Here is a 19,910-nt window from a genome sequence, read left to right on the forward strand (position 1 = left end):
CTTGGCACAAGTGCAGTCGCCATGGCAATGCGCCACCATGGAGAGGCAGCTTCTGATTATTCAGGAAGCCTGTTTACGGCCAACCCGAAACCCCCTCGTCTAATGGCGGCTCCTCTGATTGACAGCTGTAGGTCCTCCCAGCGCTTAGCTAGGGAAAGGTCTTTTTTCACACTGGGTCTCCATCAATCCCCTGCAACTCATCCCTCAGGATTAAAAAAATGTAATGCAGGCTGGTGAATCAGAAGCATCCCCAGCAACAAGGGATGGGATTGGATTGGATGAAGGTTGAGGAACAAGAGTTGGGGGGGGGGGGGGGGTGATGATAGTTCATCAGGGCCGTAGAATGGCATAAAACTGTGGCGTGAAGGGGCAAAGATTGAGACAGCAGTGTTCAGAGAGTCAGAGTGGAGCTTCTGAAAGAATATGTGGTTATGAGAGGAATCTCAATGGTCTTTCTAAGGGACAGCATTCTTTGGTTCGTGGTCTCCCTGCCCGTCTGGTTTTACTCAGGTGAGTTAGACAGTCTTGAGTTTCCCTTGAGGGGAGCTGACCTCCCCATCTAGCCCACGGGGTGGTAGGTAAAGCACATAGCCAACATTCTGCGCGTGTTGACAAACAATTTAAATCATATTACTCTTTACTGACCCAGGCTCTCTGTCCTGGAGCACTGTGGGGTCAGATTTAGTATCAAAACATTTCTAACCCACTTCAAATTGTTGCCTTTCTTTTTCGTGGTATGAAGGAATGATTTTTCCTCTCATCACGTTTTTCTCATCCGTTGTTACGTCCCAACTCCATATCGACCGACTAGGCAATTAACCCCATGCTTTAACTCACATGGCACATATCTTCTTCGTTCGTGAAGAATCAATGGGCCCAGCTGCCATTTAGGTGGCATTGATTGGTTATTGACTGGTTCAGAATCGTTAAGGGCACAAACACATTATGTAATGGATCCCAAACTGACCTCGGTGAACTGGCCGACCTGTCCTACGTAAACGTGTAGAATCAGGGCCTTTTCCATTAAGGCATCTATTTATTGATTGGTCTGTAATGGGTTCGGATTGTTCGGTCAGATCTGCCTGGCCGTTTTTGGTTTTTTTGTCCTGTGTGGCATTCTGGTGGGTCCAACACTGGCCGTGATGCTGTGGAACCTCTGTATTATTGTTGGGAGGGTTTTCTCACACAGATGACACAAAGGCAGGAAATGAGAGGAAGAAAGGCTCACATCAGAGTCATGGGATTATGCAGTAAAGCCGGTCCTGATAGGTCAGTGTGAATCCACTGTTATCTGCCTGGGGCAAAGCTCTTTGGCTCACATCCTGGAAACGATGTGATGGCTGGACTGGACACGGGGCCGTGGCCGACTCACTCCTGTGTCATTACCAGGCAGTCGCGTGATCAGGAGGCCCATGGGCCTATCGGCTCTGTTTACATTTGTGTGTGTGTGTGTGTGTGTGTGTGTGTGTGTGTGTGTGCAGGCGCTTGCATGCAGTGTAGACCTTTTTTTTTTTTTCTTTTTAGATTGTTTGACATCTTTTGATGTTTTTATCTCAAAATGTCGATTTCCCATTCCTGACAAACCCATGTTGTACAGAGAATGCCTTTGAAGAGTCCTTCCTCATTTTCATCATGACTACCTATCTCAATTATTGCAACTATTTGTCAGGTGATGTCTGTCTGTAGTGAAATGCTATACTCTGTCAGCCTAATAGGAACTGGTGTCTTAATTTTCTCTTAGATGGAATATGGAACAACTGCGCTATAAGGGATGTTGTGTAGATGGCCTCACTTTGGCATTGATAATCATGAAGGTGATGAAATATGAAAATATATTGTCCAGTGTGTGTTTTTATCTATTTCCTTTTCCTCTTGCTGAGCTTTGGACACTGTCTACTCAAGAGGTAACTTGACATTCACGATAGTTTAGCTGTAAATAGAAAACTAACAACGAGAACAAACAAATCAAAAAAATGTTTTAATTATTTTTTTGTGTTTGAGATTTATTCGGGTGAATTAAGTTTAGCGAACAGGGGCCATGCACAGAATTTGAATCTTTATGTACATTAGTATGTCTATCCTCAGATTAGAGCATATTAAGTCTTTTAGCACGTGGTGCTGTCTTGTGAAAACGCTAATATCATCTCGACCCCAGACTAACTGCAGCCAGCCCCCTTCAACATTAGCACATGTTTACAACATGATGCTCTAATCCATACATCATGGATTCTATTCTGCGTTTTACTCTCTAATCCGTATTTATATACCTTGCCGCTGCTCAGAGGCAGACTCGTGTACTGTGCAACCTCCCTCTGTGCACAATGAGTGGAGAAAAGTGTGGTTATCCGTGCCGTTCAATAGGCCTTCATTTCCCATGACATCATACTGGGGAAGTCTGGACATGAGCAACACGCTTCAGTGGACAACCCCCCCCCCCCCCCCCCCAAATCAACAGTCACTTCACACACACACACACACACACACGCACACACACACACACTCTCCCTCTCTCTCTCTATTTGGGAGCAGACTTCAGCCATGTCCGGAGCTGATGGTGTTTGCTAACGAGACAAATTATTTTCAAGAATCTGTTTACCCCCCTCAGACGTTCACAAAAGAACTGTGGCAGGGGACGGCCCTGCTGTAAATCATGTGTTCTGTCAATGCCGTCTGTGTATTCAAAATTCCTTTGTGCTAGCTTTTTGTTCTTTGGGAACGCGTGACAGGTTAACACATAAGACGTCTCTAGGAATGACAACGCCACTGTCTCCTGAAAGTAACTTTTAAAAATCATTGAACGTGATGGTTATGTCCTGTGAAGTGACATTCCGTACTTTGAAGCTGGGTGTCTATGTGCACCGTAGCTTTTAATTAGGCAGAGTTTTCGAAAAACTGTCAAAAGCTGGAACCTGATCATCTATCACACAGTTTACTTTGAGGCCCGAACATTTTTTCAATTAGCTACCATAACAAAACCCTCACACAATAGCTGTGCAGAGAATCACTGTGAGAATGACAGAAAGTATATGCGGGACAGACAGATAGAGAACAGAGATATAGAGAGAGACAGAGAGAGACAGAAATATGCTGGTCCATTCAGATATTTCTTTGTGGATGTTAGGGGTGCGTGTAGAACAGAAATAATCAAGAAGTTTAATGCCATGACTTTGGAAAGAAAATCATACCTCACGGTCAAAGGGCTGATAAAAGCAATTAACATCCAGCAATTGTTCACATTTTAATCACCAGATGTCCTCAAATTAATGTCTGCGGTTTGTGTGCAGAAGGGTGTAGTGCTACAGATGGTATTTTGGTATTCTTTGACATCTGGGCTCAATATGTGAAAAAGCTTAACATAGAAACCAATAATTACTTTCTGTGCCCGAGGAATCAGAATTTCAGTTACTTTGAGGCGAACAATCAGTCTGGTATGTTTTCTATGTTAAAGTTTTCATCTTGATTTTAAGATAACACCTTAATAAATCCACGTATATGCCACAGAAGAGAAGCCACACCCTGCGAGTGAAGTACAGATCCAAAGAATTCCTAAATTAACAACAGCAACAACAAAAAAGCAGAGACAGGTTTTCAATTGAGCCAAACATCTTATTTAGAATGATTTATTTGTACAGGTTGGCACTAAATGTGTCTAGTTTTGTGAAATTTTGATTCTCGTCATGTGACTATTTTGATGTTTTGAAACCAGCACAGACAAATAGCAACCAGGATGGTTGTCATAATCATGACAATCCTTGACTGTAATAACTTTGCTTACATAAGTCTTGGCTCCTGACTCGATGAATCAGAGAGAAAAGGTACGTGTGTGGGTGAGAGGACGTTTATATGGAGACGCACCTTTATTGAATAATTATATGGCAACACCTGGGTAGGGTTCCTGGTTGTGGGAACGTGGTGTTGTTTTGGAAAGTTCTTGTCAAGTGTTTCTTTTATGTCTGCATGTATGTGTGTGTGTGTGTCTGTGTGTGGCAGAGAGAGAACAATACAGAAATATCATAAAGTAAGTTATAAGTTTAGTGAATTCATCCACAAGCATGTTTTTGTTTATGCTGGAATGTGTGAATTCATGCATTAAGATTTATTGATGGTGTGATACAGACCTGAAACATGTAAGAAAAGAGTCGTTAAGGACATGGTACATGTAGAGTCCCTACAAACTCTTAATATCCTGCTTCAAGACCCGACCACTGAACAGTTTGCCATCAAAAAGAAGCCAAATTCTCCAGGTGTTTCTTAGTATAATCGGCCGTCTTTGATATAGGGAAGCTGAGAGAAGAGGGGAGGAGAAAACATCGAAAGCTTCCACTGAGGGTATTTCTTCAAAGTCTTTCACCCATTATTGACCTCACCGAAAGACGGGGAAACGGTTTTGCCCAAACGTTAACCTTTCTCTACCTTAAACCCCCCCCCCCCCAAAGTTATATGCAATGACCTGATCTGGGTCTCATCTGGCTGTCCATGTACCCTTACCTGGCTTCTCTGTTGATATAGTGGGAGGGAAAAACCTCCCAGCTGAGGGATAAATGTCCTGTGAGGTTCAGAAAGACATAATTTACAATGGCTCAGGACGTGGCTGGTGGGACTCCGAACATGTGGAACACACTTTTTGCAGATGATGGTGGTTCATTTTGGAAAGACAAGGTTATACATAAATAAATGATCCGTTTTATGTGTTTTTACGATGTTGGGGAGAGTCTTGTTTCATTCAGGCTCTGAGAAATAGGCCCATGTCTTGATTTTTAATGTCGTGTTTTTGACTCGCTGCTTTTCGAAGCCCCCGGTTTGTTTTTCTTTCGGCTCGTGATTGTCTTTATTACGGTCATAAATATCTGAAGCCTCTCGTGTTTGTTAAGAATTGGTTCTACGGTAGAACGACGGATAGAAGAGATGAATGATGAAGTGCAGAAGGTCATTTTCCACATTTACACGTTTGTTGTCCTTGTAATTTTACACCTTTCTGTTGAAATTCCAGAAAGAAAAAAAAGCTTAGGCTGCCTATTTCGATCTGTTGTCTGTTCAGTGTTGATTTTGAAAAATTATGATGACTGAACAAACTGACAGTTTCATTCTTACATTCAGCATGTAGAGAATTAAATAAACTTCTTTATCTTCAATATAATCTGTTTAGGGAGAATATTTTCTTTTGTGGTCTTCTGTGGGTCAAAGTCATGCTTGTTTAGCCTCGAAGTCTGGTTATTTTGGCACACAACGTATTTTGTTCCAACCTTGTGAACAAGGTCCTATCCCACGGGAGTTTGGTAAACATATCTCCTTCCCCGTAAATGATTCACATAGATTTGTGAATGAGCCTTGGATGTATAGCTGATTGTTATCCCGTGGTAAACCTTGTTAAATATGTCTGTATTTCATTCTTCTTAGCGTGCGGTTAAGCTTCTTGTCATCCGTTCTGAATTGATGCATTGTGGTTCTACAGTGTATGCATCGTATATAGTGTTAGATGAGGCGTGGGCTTTGTACGGAATCCCCTTTTTGTGTGTGCGGTTTTCATGAATGAAAGACAGCACTAAAGAAAATGTTGACTTTACCGAACGTGTCAAAATCACTTCTTTACCGATAATCAGTGGGTTATTTTAGGATTGAGTGAATGGCTCCTTGACTTGCGGTTTTTATTGTACAGACAGTAAGTCCTTAGCATGCAATGTAAAGACCTGGTCTAACCTTATGAAGAGTATTAAAGAGCATCCCGGTCAGAGCTTTGTTATTTTCACACTGCTACATAACCGCAGAGGTGAAAAAAAAAAAACCCATATCGAGGGTAGAGGCTCAGGGACGTCCACAGGGACGACATTACATCGGCACCCGACATGTACAGTGTGAGAGCTGATGCGGTTCTGTTCCTTCCTTGAACATGAAGGCATATCTTGGGTTAAGTGCTCGGTTATGTTCCTCCACTAAAGTGTTTGATTATTTTCTTTCTCTCTGAAATAATAGCTTTGTGTTGTTGCTCAAAGAAAGAAAGAAAGAAAGAAAGACGGAAAAGGACACAGAGGAAACTTCACTGTTGTTTTGTCTTCTCTTTCTTTTTGACTGCTCTCTCTCTGTTTGAGTAGCAGCAGGAGATGGATCCCTGGCTCCTGCTTAATCGAAGCTCACAGATACGAGTTTTATGATTTACTCCCCCAGCTTGCAAGATTCCCTCTTCAAAGGAAAACGTCCTGCAATATGTTTTGACTGGCGAAGGCTGGATCTCTGTGTGTTCCTGCTGCAGACCTAACAGAGAGAGAGAGAGAGAGAGAGAGAGGAAAACAGTCTGTTGAATGGTCTTTGAAGAGCTGAGCTTTGATGAGTCCGTACGGAAATGTGTTCTCGGAGAGCTGTTTTGAATACGTGAGGACAGGTTGGGGAAAAGAGTTCAGCTAATGTGATTCCTGAAAAGGGGGTGATGGAGTGGGGTGAGGTACGGTATTGTTTGCCTGTAAGTGGAGGTCACACTGATGCCAAGCTTACGTTCCTCACGCAGAGAGTGAATGGAGAGATATAGGGCAGCGACATCGGTGTGAGTGCAGTCCTTGAAGAGAAATATAGGTAATTGTTTAGGCCCCTCCCTAACTCCTCAGTGATGACATTTTCGACACATTTTTTTGTTATTCTATATATCAGCCTTCTGAATGGGGCACATGTGTGTATGCTTTTGTGTTCACAGTTGAAATGCAGGCCTGGGACTAATTAGTATCACTGTAACGTTAACTATTTATTTAATTGTCCAGAAACATCATCGTTCTTTTGTCTCAACACCATCGCTCATTTCAAAACGAAGCTTTGAATCCACAGCTGTTGTGCTTTTTTTTTTTTTTTTTTTTCGGAGATGCTTCACTCCTGTTGCTGGCTGACGTTTAGAGAAATAACATGCCCCCCCCCACCCCGTCAGCCGCTCCGGCTGAGGAGCCGAGCCTGTATTTGGACACGAAGCCAGCGAAGCCCATCGTAAGGGGGTCCTAGGCATGCTTCGTATCTTCATCACACAGACAAGCCCCCCCTCCCCCCACACACACAAAAAAACTCTAATCACTGTGCCATCTAAGCTCCTAAACAAATCCCAGGGTTTTTAAAGGGAAACATCTGTTCAGCCAAAGGTTTAAGATTTGACCCTCATTTTGGAATCTCAGTGCAGGCTCACCGTGAACTTGTACCTTTTTAGTAAACGATCTCAAATTCTTCTGAATTCTGAGTCACTGGGGTTATTCATTTTAAAACAGAAATAAAACACTTGTGAGGTTTATTGTTGGGACAGAATGAAGCTGATGGTACATGCTTGTGTGTGTTTCCACCCTTGGAGGATCCAGTTTCTCCTAATATGGAGTTCAGTCTCTAACCGAACTACGTCCGTTAAGGGTTCCTGCTTTTGTTTGAATGTGTGATGTCTGGAGGTACTTTGGTATTAACGGCTGTTAAAGTTTTGGCTAAATGCACATCCATTTGGCTCCTTTCCCCCAGTACTCTGGATGCAGAGCGACAGGGAAAAGAGAATGAGAGTTGGTCTGCATCTGGGGCACATTGTGAAACAGTAAAGGATGATCTGCACTGAATGCAATGACTGTACCTTGTTCAAACCAAGCTGTTTTGTGTTAGTGGTGTAAAAACAACTGTCATTAACATACGACGTAACGACGGAGTCATTCCTCACTGTCTAATTTTTGACTGTGTTTAACTGTCACCATATGTTTCAGATCAAATATTTGTTTGTGTGTGTGTGTGTGTGTGTGTGTGTGTGTTTTAGAGCAGACTGATGAATAGAGATGATCAGTCAACTCATTTTCATTAGTCAAATGCTTCAGTTTTCCTCTCCGCAGCTGTGGTAGAGTTTGGGCAGACTCAAGCTGTTTATCAGGCTCTTGAACCAGTTTAGTCAACTAACTTAGCGGGTATTTCCCAGTTCCCCTCTGAATGCCCATTGTCCGGTCTATTTTCGTCGCGTCCTAACACTGACTCACCAACTTATAGGTGACTGGCAAAAAAAATAGCGGAAACATCTGAGTAAAAGAGGAATAATAGGTGTATTGAAAACGGCCGCTTCCACGGATGTGGTTCAGAAGTTATTTAAGCAGTAAACATCTCATTGTACCAAGGCGTATGTCTGAAACTACTGGGCCCAGGCACCCGTTTTCTTTAGCTGTCATGACAGGGGGGAATAGATTTCGGTCACTTTCAAAGGGTTTTGTTCACTGGGGAGCCTCGGTGATGGAGATTTCTCAGCTCGCTGGTGTTTTCCCCCAGGAGCAGCGGCAAAGATGATGTGGACATGCGAGTCGCATTCCTTGGTCCAACTGTGGTAAAAAATTATTGCTTCGGTTTAACTGTGGTAAAAAAAAGAAATCACACACTCCTCAACTTGTCATGTCTGTGAATTGATGGAAAACCATACAGGTAAGTCTGATTCACCTCAGTGCAATTGTTCATTTAGGAGTTAAGCAAGCAGTATAATTAAGAAGGGTTCATTCAGACCGTGACAGAGATGGATTCTGTGGCTGGCTTGGAGTGTATGGAGGAGTCATTCTTTACCCATACATGTGGCAGTTGAGTGCCTGTGTGACAGATGCTAAGGGAAGTCTACCTGGCTGTGTTGTTTGTTTTCCTTGGTGAAGAGTTCTTGCAGCTCCGTTATGGTGTGGAGTGCGATTTCTTAGCAAATGTTAAGTCCACTGAATCCCATGGTAAATAACCAAGTCAGAAACCTCATCCTCTTTTGAAGCATTTCTATCCTATTGCATTTTGGAGCTTGTCTATGGGAGCGGTTTCTATTTTAAGGTGGCAGTGCCTACAGTGCAATGTAAAAGTAGTCTATGAATGTTCTGAAGACCGTAGCTCATGAAAATGATGTACACCTTAATGCGCGATCATCTTAGCCCAGTTGAACGCTTATGGAAGATTCTAGACCAGTGCCCAATACAACATTCACCACTACCGTCAAGTAAAACGCCAAAACAAGGGAATTTCTCCTGATAAAACGGTGTCACATCCAGAGTTCATCACATACAGACTTCTAGATCCTTGGTGCCAAGGTACTCTGGAGCTGTTCTGGTTACTTGTGGTGACCCAGTTCCCCTTTAAGACAGATAATGCAGGTGTTTGTTTTAATTTATCAGATGGCCCTGTCATGGAAAGTGCACAGTTGCTTAAACACATGATTTCCTGATTGTGTAGTTTGTTCTGCGTGTGGCTAGACTATGATGGAGGGGCATTCTCATTAGCTAAGTTGACTTAGGACAGTCAGCATTTGACCTCCTGACCCCACCTTATTCTGCATGAGATGTTTAGCTTCATTGGCATGTAACTAGGACATGCTGAAGCCAATGCTCTTGTTTGAATTTGTCTAAATGTTGCATAAATTATTCTTAGAGCATTTGCCTGGTTGCCATTAGAAACGAAACATCAGCAGACTCCCCATGTTTCTGTCATTTCTTTTTGGTCTGCTGAGATATACCATGATTGATCAATGATCAATGATTTTTGGGTCAAATTTGGCAGCTAATACGCTACTTTTCACAGAGAACATACTCAGTACACATGCTCTAACTGATGTGTATCTTAACACTGTGTAATGACAGTTGTTTTCTGTCTCTTGCTTGATTTGTTGTTGACGGTTAAGAATAGTTGATGTTCCCACTTAGAAATTTAAGAAAGGTTTAAATTGTTACGACCTGGTTTTGTAATGTTTTCCTGACGCTGCTACTGTCTGAGTGACATAACTTGTTCGTCAGGGAAGCCGCCAGACTGTGTGAGATTCAGTTCTAGTCTCAAAGCATAACCACACACGTGACACTTAAACTCTAAATACCCTAGAGTTACAGTGTAACCTGGTTTGGTTTCTCAGCAGTGAGAACAGCTTGTTTGTGTGCGATGCACTACTTTGTAATTGATCGTCTGTTCACACCAGCCTCTGAATTCTTCCCGGGGTGAACTTGACACTCTGAATGTGTTTATTTAAAAAAAAAAAAAAAAAAGTGTTTCAGTGTTGTCCTAACGTTCTCTTTATCTCCCTCTCTGTGTCTTTTGTTTCTGCACAGGGGGTCGTAGACAAAGTGTGACACTTTTTCCAAGGCAGGGCCGTCGGTCGCAATGGCCCCTCGAAAGCGAGGAGGGAGGGGGCTCTCCTTAATTTTCTGCTGCCTAAAAAGCAATGATCACCCTGAGATCACCTACCGCCTCCGCCATGACGGTAACGTTACCCTGCATACCATGGAGCCTTCTCTTCCCATGCCTCCCACAGACGAACTGGACGTCATGTTCTCAGAACTGGTGGTACGTACTCACCTGAACAGTATAGAGATGTATATCTCTCTCTTCTCTGTCTCTCTCTCTCTGTCTGTCTGTCTGTCACTGTCTGTGTCTCTCTGAGTCTCTCTCTCTCTCACATAGACACTTACATGCATTCTCTTTCTCTCGCTCTTTCTTCGTGTCTGTCACCTTCTCGCTCTATCTTTACCTACTCTTCTTTTTATCTGATGAATATTTTACGTCTTCCTTAAGGAGAGAAAGACAGGTTTATACTAGTACTATAGTAAAGACATGGCTGGGTTCCAAATCATGTGACAATACAATAACACTGTTTAGCTTGAGCAAAAGTCACCATGTTCAGCAATCATCTGTATTTTTAAAGGCCAAATGCAAATGCTGAACTTGTACCAACACACATGATTTGAAAGAAATCAAAATAAAGATAAAGAATTTCCCCCCTGAGGAGCGCTGGTCATGTAGAAACACATTTACGAGTACGTTGGACATAATTTAGTTTGATATACAGGCCCTAATTGTTTCACTGCAGTCAGATGAAATGTTCTTAAGCTGAAGATATGTTTGGAACAAGAGAGGTAACACGGCCTGAAAGAAATTTGAACATCAGCCATTCTGGAGGTGAAATCTGTCTTTACTTGCTTTTGTCAAGCCACACTCTGGCAGGCATGTTGACTATGACTCATAAACAGACGGAAAAGGAAGCGCTCAGTGAAATATATGCCTCAGAATTGGTTATTACAGGTTAACATTAGCCAGCGCAGTACTATGGTACTGGAGGAGCTATGGATCGCTACTCAGGGCTAACGGCCCCTGTTTTTTTATCTTTTTTTTTTTTTAAACAAGTCAACAGCAGGAATCATGATGCGCGGTCACTGACACAAACAACAGGACAGGCAAAGTTTTGTGGAATAAGGGATCAGCATCGCTTTGCTCATTCTTTCGCTTGGAGAGTGAATCGATGCTTGTCCCGTCGCTGTAATCCAGGGAAGCCATGCATTCTCCTCTAATGATCCATTAAAAAGGCCAGTTGGACAATGACTGTCTCCTCATTAGTTCTGCAGGGTCCACTGAGCGCCAGTGTGTCTCCGTGTATGTGGCCCAGCAGCGTGCGACCAGCCTCTCTGCGGCAGATCCAAGTTACCGTCGGGCTCCTGGTCCTTGAACCGCACGCGCTCAGTCCTGTCTCTCCTTCAGCCTTTGGTCCAAAATGGCTCCCCTGCTGAGGACCCATCTGCATGCATTGTATCCAAATGTTAGCACTCACAAAAGGCCACAACGGAGACGTCAAACAGTGTCAGTCTAATCGTGGCTAGTAGGATAAACACGCAGGCTCAGTTTGGCTCAAACAGATGGGAAGATACAGCAGAGATTGCGAGTGGCAAAACATATCTCGCGTTCTGCTCCGCTCTGCTTTGTTTGTTCCCTTTTTGTTTGTCTCACTAAACGAAAGAGTTGGATCTGACAAACGTCTGTTTGTAAGCAAAGCTTGGCTAGTTAAGCGAATTCTTTCGCCGTGCATAATCCCAAACTACAGCGCAGCATCTAGAGCTGATTAAGCGCTCGACGCTCTTCGCTCCGAATGAAGAACAAAAAAAAAAAAAAAAAGAAGAAAGTTGTTTGGTGAAATTGGTGACAGGAGATCAAAGAGCAGCCCTTTGGTTCCTCCCAGAGCTCTGCGATTGTGTGTCTGTTCGGGCGCAATATTGCAAGGGAGGCTATGAATCTGGATAAGATCAGCCTTTGACCTGGCTGCTTCGGGACAAGATGTGGCATCTGGCTGTGACGTCTCCCCTCTGGAATGCATGTTCACACATGCGCGAGCACTTGAGGTTCAGACCGTTGCATTTTGCCCTCATTTTATATTTTCAGTCTTTCTCTCTCCCAACCGTGTTTCTCTATCCACACTAGAAATACAGCGTATTTTGACGAGATGAGTTGGAGACCCTGCTCATCGTTAATAATTTCCGCGTGAGCTTAATAAAGTTGTACCCAAACATCTGGTTCGACTACAGCCAAGTCAGTCTATGGTTGCGTGTTAGGGATGTTGCTAAGGTCACATGTATGGAACATGTCTCTCATCTACGGTTTCCCCATCAGCTCCCCTGCAGAAACGGCTATGCTTCCTATTGCACTGTTAGGATAGCTCGACTACAGAAAACCAGCTAGCACATGTATAGCGGAACAGCGTTATGCTGAGTCTTCGTGTTTTTTCAGAACGTCTTAGCTGAAAATGCAGGTGGCTGGTATTGTGAGTGTTGGCCACACAGGGAGAACTTGAGCAGTGGTTTTAAGCAGGCCAGAGCTGGTAGAGTCAGAGAGTTGGACTTAACGATACAGTATTTCAACACCCCAGCGAATGCTGAGTTAATCAGCCCCTTGCTCCAATTATCCCTCAAATCTCTGTGCGATATTGCAGCATTTTACGTAACATTACAGGATGTTCTGTCTACTGCCTCTTACGACATCTCTGCATATTTGGAGTTTTGCAAGTGATTTTAATGTCAGTAAATTCAGGTTATGCTGTTGCATGTACAGTTATCATCTTGTGTGCTACAGGCATGTTGCTTATAGCAATTCAAAATATGATTATTGTGTCTTAAAAAAAAAAAAAAATGCAAATATTGGCCAGTGCAGAATGGAAATGGACAGAATGTTACTCACACCTCAGACACTGTTCTCTCTCTCTGTTCTCTCTCAGGATGAACTGGATCTCACTGAGAAACACAGAGAGGCCATGTTTGCTCTCCCTGCCGAGAAGAAATGGCAGATATACTGCAGTAAGAAGAAGGTAAGACCCATGGTTGTGTGTGTGTGAGTGTATATGCGTGTTTGTGTGTGTGAGAGAGAGTGTGTGAATGTGTGTGTGTGTGTGTTGTGTGTCTGTTTCTTGCTTCTGTGTGTACATTGGATTATTGTATTACAGTACATAGAAAACTGTCTCTGTTAGAATGGTATTAATTGCAGTAGAAACGGTCGAACTGATTTTACAGCTGTGAGCAGGAGAGAAAGTGAGAGTGAGACGGAACGAGACGAACAATTCTATGTAGCAAAACAGTTTTTTTTTTTTTTTTTTCCTGCCAAGCGCCAGATAAAACACACGCCTGCCTGACCAACCTTCTCGCATGCCCGGGTCCTCCCTCTCAAACCCCAGCCGCCTTTGATGCAGCCACACACATGAAAGCCCACGGCCTGGGTCTCCGTACATGGGAATCGTGACTAACCTCAGACTAACTTGTTTTCTTAAATGCCTTTATTTCCTGTGGAGACATTTCAGCTGTCATGACTGTAGCACGCAAATCTGAACGGTTAACGGAGTGGTCAGCTCTGTTGGTCACGCTGTGCCTCCGAGCGCAGACCGAAGGTAAACACTAGAGCCTTAGCTGGTGAGATTTGACGCGAGACTGGATTTGTGACAGAAGGGTTCATGTTAAGAGCAGAGATACACGTTCACTTTGAATGTGCTTTCGTTTGATAGCAGTAGATATCGGTTCTCTGTCGTGTACACATCACTGGACATTACACAAACACGAATTTTTATCAGCGAGACATATTATTGTCTAGCATGGTATACGTCCAATGACCTGCCTATGTCGTCAGGACAAACCTCCTTTGTACGGTGACCTCTGCTTTTTCACACAGAAGAGAGGATCATTTTAATCTTCACGCCTTGGCAGTTACCTCCCTTAAGTTCCCGAGCTGGTTTCCATTGTATTCGTATAAGTGTGTGGGAAATGTTTGCGTCTGCGTGTCTGCGTATGGATCGGACTGTCTCTCTCTCACGAGTCTCCCACAAGTACGTGCATTGATACGGAGAAGGGAGACGTGGATTGAGGGTGCTTTCCATTGGAAAGTCTGAGGGCTTGTTGACCATAAGGTAATTCCTTCTTGTGCTTCCAAGCACAACATGCTCTGTGGTTTGAAGCAGGTTCCTTCTGGGTTTGGCCATAGAACAGCATCTGTTAGCAATCTCCCTGACTGTGGAATTCACAGGTTTTTCTCAAGGCGTGTTGGCCCGAGGTGCGTATCTCTTATAGGAGACGGGTGGTTATCTTAATGAATAATGACGGATGCCTTATTTATCTATGAGGAGGAAAAAAATGTAGTATTTTGGACCTGTCTGGTGTTTACGTTTTTTTTTTTTTTGCAATTAAATTTGAGGTAAAACTTACTTTCGCTGAGCTGGCTGGGTTAGTTGGTGGTTTTTTGGGTTGAGGGTTTGAGTCGTGATTTTTATTGCTTGATGCATTCAAGTCCTCGTGCAGTCATTGAGATGTTCTGATAGGCTCCCTGAGGGTTGCTGATTGGCTGTGCTTTCTGTCGAGTTCAGTGATTGGAGTTCTCAAGCTCTCTTTCAGGGTCAGTCTGTTGGTCGAGTGCTCACTTTGGTTAAATGAGTGGTCAGAGCTGGCGTTTAAATGCTGTGTTTGAGGTGTGGTCATGACTCTGACCTCAGTCATATAACTGTGCTGCTTATGTACCCCTCCTATACACGCGCACGCACACACACACACACACACACACACACACACACACACACACACACCCCTCATATTTTTCTCCGTATCTTCAGTTCAGCCCTTGCACCTTGTGTTACCTATCAGATTTATTACCCAGAGTCCTTTGAGAACCACAAATCAGAGATCTCCTGGATGCACACTCATAACAGATTGCACCATGTTCTGTTTGCAGAGAAACCGATGGTTTAATTTCATTCTAAAACAACTCAGGTCCTCACACAGTGACAGGTTAAGCTAGCACCCCATTCAGTCTCACTGAAACATACGACCCCAATCATGGGAGATAACTGTTTATCACCACGCTCAAAGCTTCACTCGACGCATACACGTCGGTCAGTCTCTATGCAAAAGCCAATTCAATACCAGTCCTTGTGGCCTATTGAGTACCACAACATCCCAGCTCAGAGAAACAGCGCATTAAACCCCGTCAGCTAACCACACCTGCAGGGACCAAATAAAGCCTCCCATTAGCAGAGGTCTGGGGAACTTAATGGCTTGTGGACCCCGGTGTACTGAGCTGTATAATGAAGGGATAAAACAGTTATCGTGAGACGGAGTGGCTGTATTAAGGACGAATGTCTGGAATGAACGTTTTAAATGTTGGGTAATGAGGACCTTCCCACTCCTCTCTCTTTTTCCCACTGTAGTCATAGTAACCTTTGGGGCTTGGCACCCTCCTTATGGGGTTGAGTTGTTTAAATAAATTACATAATTGCAGAACATGGTTGTTAAACAATAGGAATACTCGTTAAAAAAAATAAAAAAAAAGATTCCTGGAAGCTTACAGCGAAGTCGGTTCATGTGGTCGTTAGTTCTTAAACCTCCGAAGAACCCCCCCCCTCTCCACACCCCATTCAGACTTTGCCCTGGCGTGTGTAAACTAATTTCACACCGTACAGTGAGTAAAAGAACAGCTGGTGATTGTAGACACTGAACATAGCACAATACACTGTGGTATTGCCTGTCCACTGAGGAGAGCCTTTAAAGACTCAATTACTTTGAGGGGAAAAAAAAAAAAGAAATGTGTTGGACAAAAGACATGTATTGGTCATTCCATCAGACTCGTAATGTACTGCCAGACTTTTCAGTCAGGATGAACTGTTTGGCAAGTACGGTAATATTTGTCCAGAGAAATCCATGAGGTCTTTGTGAACCTTACAGTTCTGAGAAGTGGGTTTTTTTTTTTAAATCTGTGGATAGACCGACATAAACACAGAGAAGGTGTGTATCCAAACACACACACACACGTATGTGCACACACTGGACACACACTGTGGACGCAAGCAATCCTACATTACTGGATCTGATTTAGAGGGAATGTAAGGAATTGGCTTGGCCTGTGGATTTGGAAGGAGAGAAGAATGTGGACGAACTGGTGAGAAACGGGTGTGCGTGGGAATGATGCGGACTCAGTTCGTGTTTGTGGCGGGTTTTACTCTGTCTACGTTTGCGCGTGTGCGTGTGCGTGTGTGTTACAAACACGACATCTGTGCACGCATGCAGCTTATGTCACTCACGGCTGGCTTATGTTCACCTCCTCAGGAGCAGGAGGAGAACAAAGGAGCGACGAGTTGGCCGGAGTTCTACATCGACCAGATCAACTCCATGGCTGCGGTAAGTACAACGTGAGACGCATCATCAGCCGCGTCCAACATCTTGACTCGCTCACAATCCCCACACACTTCCCACACTGGTATCCAGGCTCTGTTAGGTAGCCAGTCAACCCTGGTGATGCTCCAAGACCCCGGAGAAAGCTTGACGTGAATGCAGTTGGCTGAAATATTGCACTTGTATAGGTTTCTGGTTCGCCTCTCTGCTTTGTGGCCAAACTTAGTTTACACAAACTAATCCTCCAATCGTCAACACCCTGCAAATTGGAGCTGTTCAGCAGAGAAGAATTAATTTGATACTCTAATTTGCTCAAGGGAGCCTGAGCGGAATTTATATCTGTAAACAGCTGTAAACTTTTCATGACCGGAAAGGTTGTATATTTTAACCAGGTCTGAGAAGATAATAAGTGAAGCTATAAAGTAACAGGCTTTCATTACCGCCGTATATAACAAAGCTGATAGACTGAATTACTTTTCACACCCTGGAGATCTTGTCCATTTCCTTAGCTGCAGGCATGAGCCGCGAGATGGATTGCACAGCTTGATTAATAGTCTTGGAGATCAGAGCTGTTAGATTGTGTGGGTAGAGTTTTTAGTTGTGTGTGTGTGGTGAAGAACTGTGTGTGTGTGTCCCCTTCGATTTAAGTCCAGCGTTCGACTTGTGGCTTTCCATACATGCTTCATTTACCCCACATGAGCGGTCTGCCTTGCCAAACTAAAAAGCCACGCTGTATCACAGACTTAACAAATTACTTGAGTAATTTATTTATGGATAAATAAAATTCCTGCTTCTTTCACACCACCCTCAGAGGAAGACTCTTTTGGCTCTCGAAAAGGAAGATGAAGAGGAGAGGAATAAGACGATAGAGAGCCTGAAGACGGCGTTACGCACGCAACCGATGCGGTACAGTGAAAACACACACACACACACACGTGCACGCGCACACACACGCACAAAGATTCATACCATATTTTGGTAAAAAAAAAACCAAAAAAAACCCTTTCCTTGTTCCTGGCTCAGTGAAACTGGGGTCTAAAAAATTGTTTAGTTGTTTTTTGTTTTTTTTGCAGTCTTAATAAAAATGTCTCATTAATTCTAATCGGCGTAGCAATGCAAAGTGAAAGAAGGTGTTGTTTTTTTCTCCCCTTTCAGCCCTGTCACCCCCCCCCCCCCCGCCCCACGCAGCACTGTTAATTCAGTTGCGTGTCATCACAGCACAGCACTAATGATAATCAGATTGACCTAATGTTCCATTAGTCATTGGCTTTTGTGTGGAGCACAAAACACAGTCTCGCCTCTGCATCACCACTCACAAATTGATTAAATCCCAGAACTCCAGTTACCGAACGCTCCGGCACGGAGCAGGGCCACACGCATGCCGTTTATCTCAACGCATCAAGGTCCTGAAGGGGTTAGGTCAACAACACTGCCCTGACCTTTGTCCAATTGACCCCGAGGGGTCATGGCAGTTGGCCGCTGGTGGACTTTCTCTTCCCATTCGTCTGTTTTATATGCCTAAATGAAGCTTGGCAGCAGAGTAAAGATGTTTGTTTTCCCTGGCTCCTTGTTTTCTTTTTAATCTGTGCTGCATTACAAACAGATCCTATGAAACCACAAGCATGCAAACAAACAAGCACGAACCTAGGCCGTTATTTTCCTTTATTTATGACTTTAATTAAACATGCAAAACAAATTGTTATTAAGTTTTGTATATATTGAAAAAGGCTACTTGAAGTTATTGGAAATCAGTCCAGTTTTGCTTTGCAACTGTTTTAAGGCCTTTGTAAATCTATAGGATGCACACGCGTTTTCACACCAGTCATTTTAGTCGTTGGTGCATTCGTACCCATAATTCATCTCTCTGGTTTTCTTTCTAGGTTTGTGACGAGGTTCATCGACCTGGATGGACTGACTTGTGTTCTGAACTTCCTGCGGACTATGGATTACGAAACCACCGAGTCTCAGATCCACACCTCCCTGATTGGCTGCATCAAAGCCTTGATGAATAACTCCCAGGGTCGGGCCCACGTGCTCTCTCACTCCGAGAGTATCAACATCATCGCCCAGAGTCTGGCCACAGAGAACATCAAGACCAAAGTGGCTGTTCTGGAGATCATGGGCGCGGTGTGTCTGGTACCCGGTGGGCACAAGAAGATTTTAGAGGCCATGTTGCACTATCAACGCTTCGCCAGTGAGAGGACCCGTTTCCAGGTGCCCATCTCTGACATCGCCTCTACAATTACAATTACAATTACAATTAGCTCCAGCCTTACTGGAGTCTGTGGCATAATTGGTTTCTATTTGGGACACATAAGAATTCTACTGATTTTAACGATGACCATCAACATTTTCAAGCAGTCTTTCCACACTCTGTGTATGACTCTCCTCTCTTTCTTTCTCTCTCTCTCTCTCTCTCTCTCTCTCTCTCTCTCACACACAGACACTGCTTAACGATCTGGACAGGAGCACAGGCCGCTATAGGGATGAAGTGAGCCTCAAAACTGCCATTATGTCCTTCATTAATGCAGTCCTCAGTCAGGGTGCGGGAGAGGTGAGCGCTCCACTTCATCCACATCCTCTGGAACTCAACCTTTTTTTTTTTTTACGTCTTTAATCTCAACAAACTGAAATATTTCCTCTACAGTCGAGTTTGGAGTTCAGGATTCATCTGCGGTATGAATTCCTGATGTTGGGCATCCAACCGGTGATCGATAAACTACGTTCCCACGAGAACTCGACGTTAGATCGGTAAGCACTGTCTGGAATGTTCGAAGGGCTTTGTCTCTGTGTGGTATTCTGTTCTGATAAAGATCATCTGACTGTTTCCATGCAACACCAGTGAAAACACCACATCTCTTTGTTCTTTGTTGTTTCTCAGGCATTTAGATTACTTTGAGATGTTGAGAAATGAAGACGAGCTGGCCCTTGCCAAACGATTTGACCAGGTATGTCTTCCGTTGTCATAGTTGTCATTATTGTCATTATTGTCTCTGTGAGCTAATTTTGTTTTTTGTTTTGGTGTCAGAGCCAAGTGTCTCAGAGTAAATGCTGATCTAAGATCAGTTTCCCCTCCGCTCGGTCCATATAACTGTGTTGATTAGAACTTTGAAAGGCTTAAAAACTGATCCAAGATCAGTGCTCTTGTTCCAAAATTGACATATACGTATTGTATGACCCCCAAGTCTCAGGCCTCAATGCACTGTCTCTGTCTGTCCATCGTAGGTCCACATAGACACTAAAAGTGCCACTCAGGTCTTTGATCTCATCCGTAAGAGGCTGAACCACACGGACTCCTACCCGCACTTTATCTCCGTCCTGCAGCACTGCCTTCACATGCCCTGTGAGTGTCTTTTCTTTTCTTTTCTTTTCTTTTCTTTTCTTTTCTTTTCTTTTCTTTTCTTTTCTCTCTCTTCCTCTCTGTCCTTTCTAGAAGCGTGGTTATGGTACCCAGGTATCCCTCAGTACCACATGTGCTCCATTAGAGTTTGGCGCTCTTTTTTTTTTTTTATA

The 19,910-nt window shown here is 43.6% G+C and overlaps 1 protein-coding gene across 3 annotated transcripts in view; it reads left to right on the plus strand.

Moving 5' to 3' along the window:
• daam1a (dishevelled associated activator of morphogenesis 1a) overlaps positions 1-19,910 on the plus strand; it is a 43,895-nt gene that overhangs the window by 11,229 nt on the left and 12,756 nt on the right. For all 3 annotated transcript variants that reach the window (XM_030767814.1, XM_030767806.1, XM_030767822.1), the window contains exons 2-10: positions 10,044-10,278; positions 12,971-13,060; positions 16,332-16,403; positions 17,209-17,303; positions 18,278-18,611; positions 18,841-18,951; positions 19,045-19,148; positions 19,279-19,345; positions 19,623-19,740. In XM_030767814.1, the coding sequence (XP_030623674.1) occupies positions 10,096-10,278; positions 12,971-13,060; positions 16,332-16,403; positions 17,209-17,303; positions 18,278-18,611; positions 18,841-18,951; positions 19,045-19,148; positions 19,279-19,345; positions 19,623-19,740 (1,174 nt within the window). In that variant the 5' untranslated portion in view covers positions 10,044-10,095. The remainder of the gene's footprint in view (positions 1-10,043; positions 10,279-12,970; positions 13,061-16,331; positions 16,404-17,208; positions 17,304-18,277; positions 18,612-18,840; positions 18,952-19,044; positions 19,149-19,278; positions 19,346-19,622; positions 19,741-19,910) is intronic.

The sequence above is a fragment of the Chanos chanos genome, chromosome 1, assembly GCF_902362185.1.
Source record: "Chanos chanos chromosome 1, fChaCha1.1, whole genome shotgun sequence".
In the NCBI taxonomy this organism is placed as follows: Eukaryota; Metazoa; Chordata; class Actinopteri; order Gonorynchiformes; family Chanidae; genus Chanos; species Chanos chanos.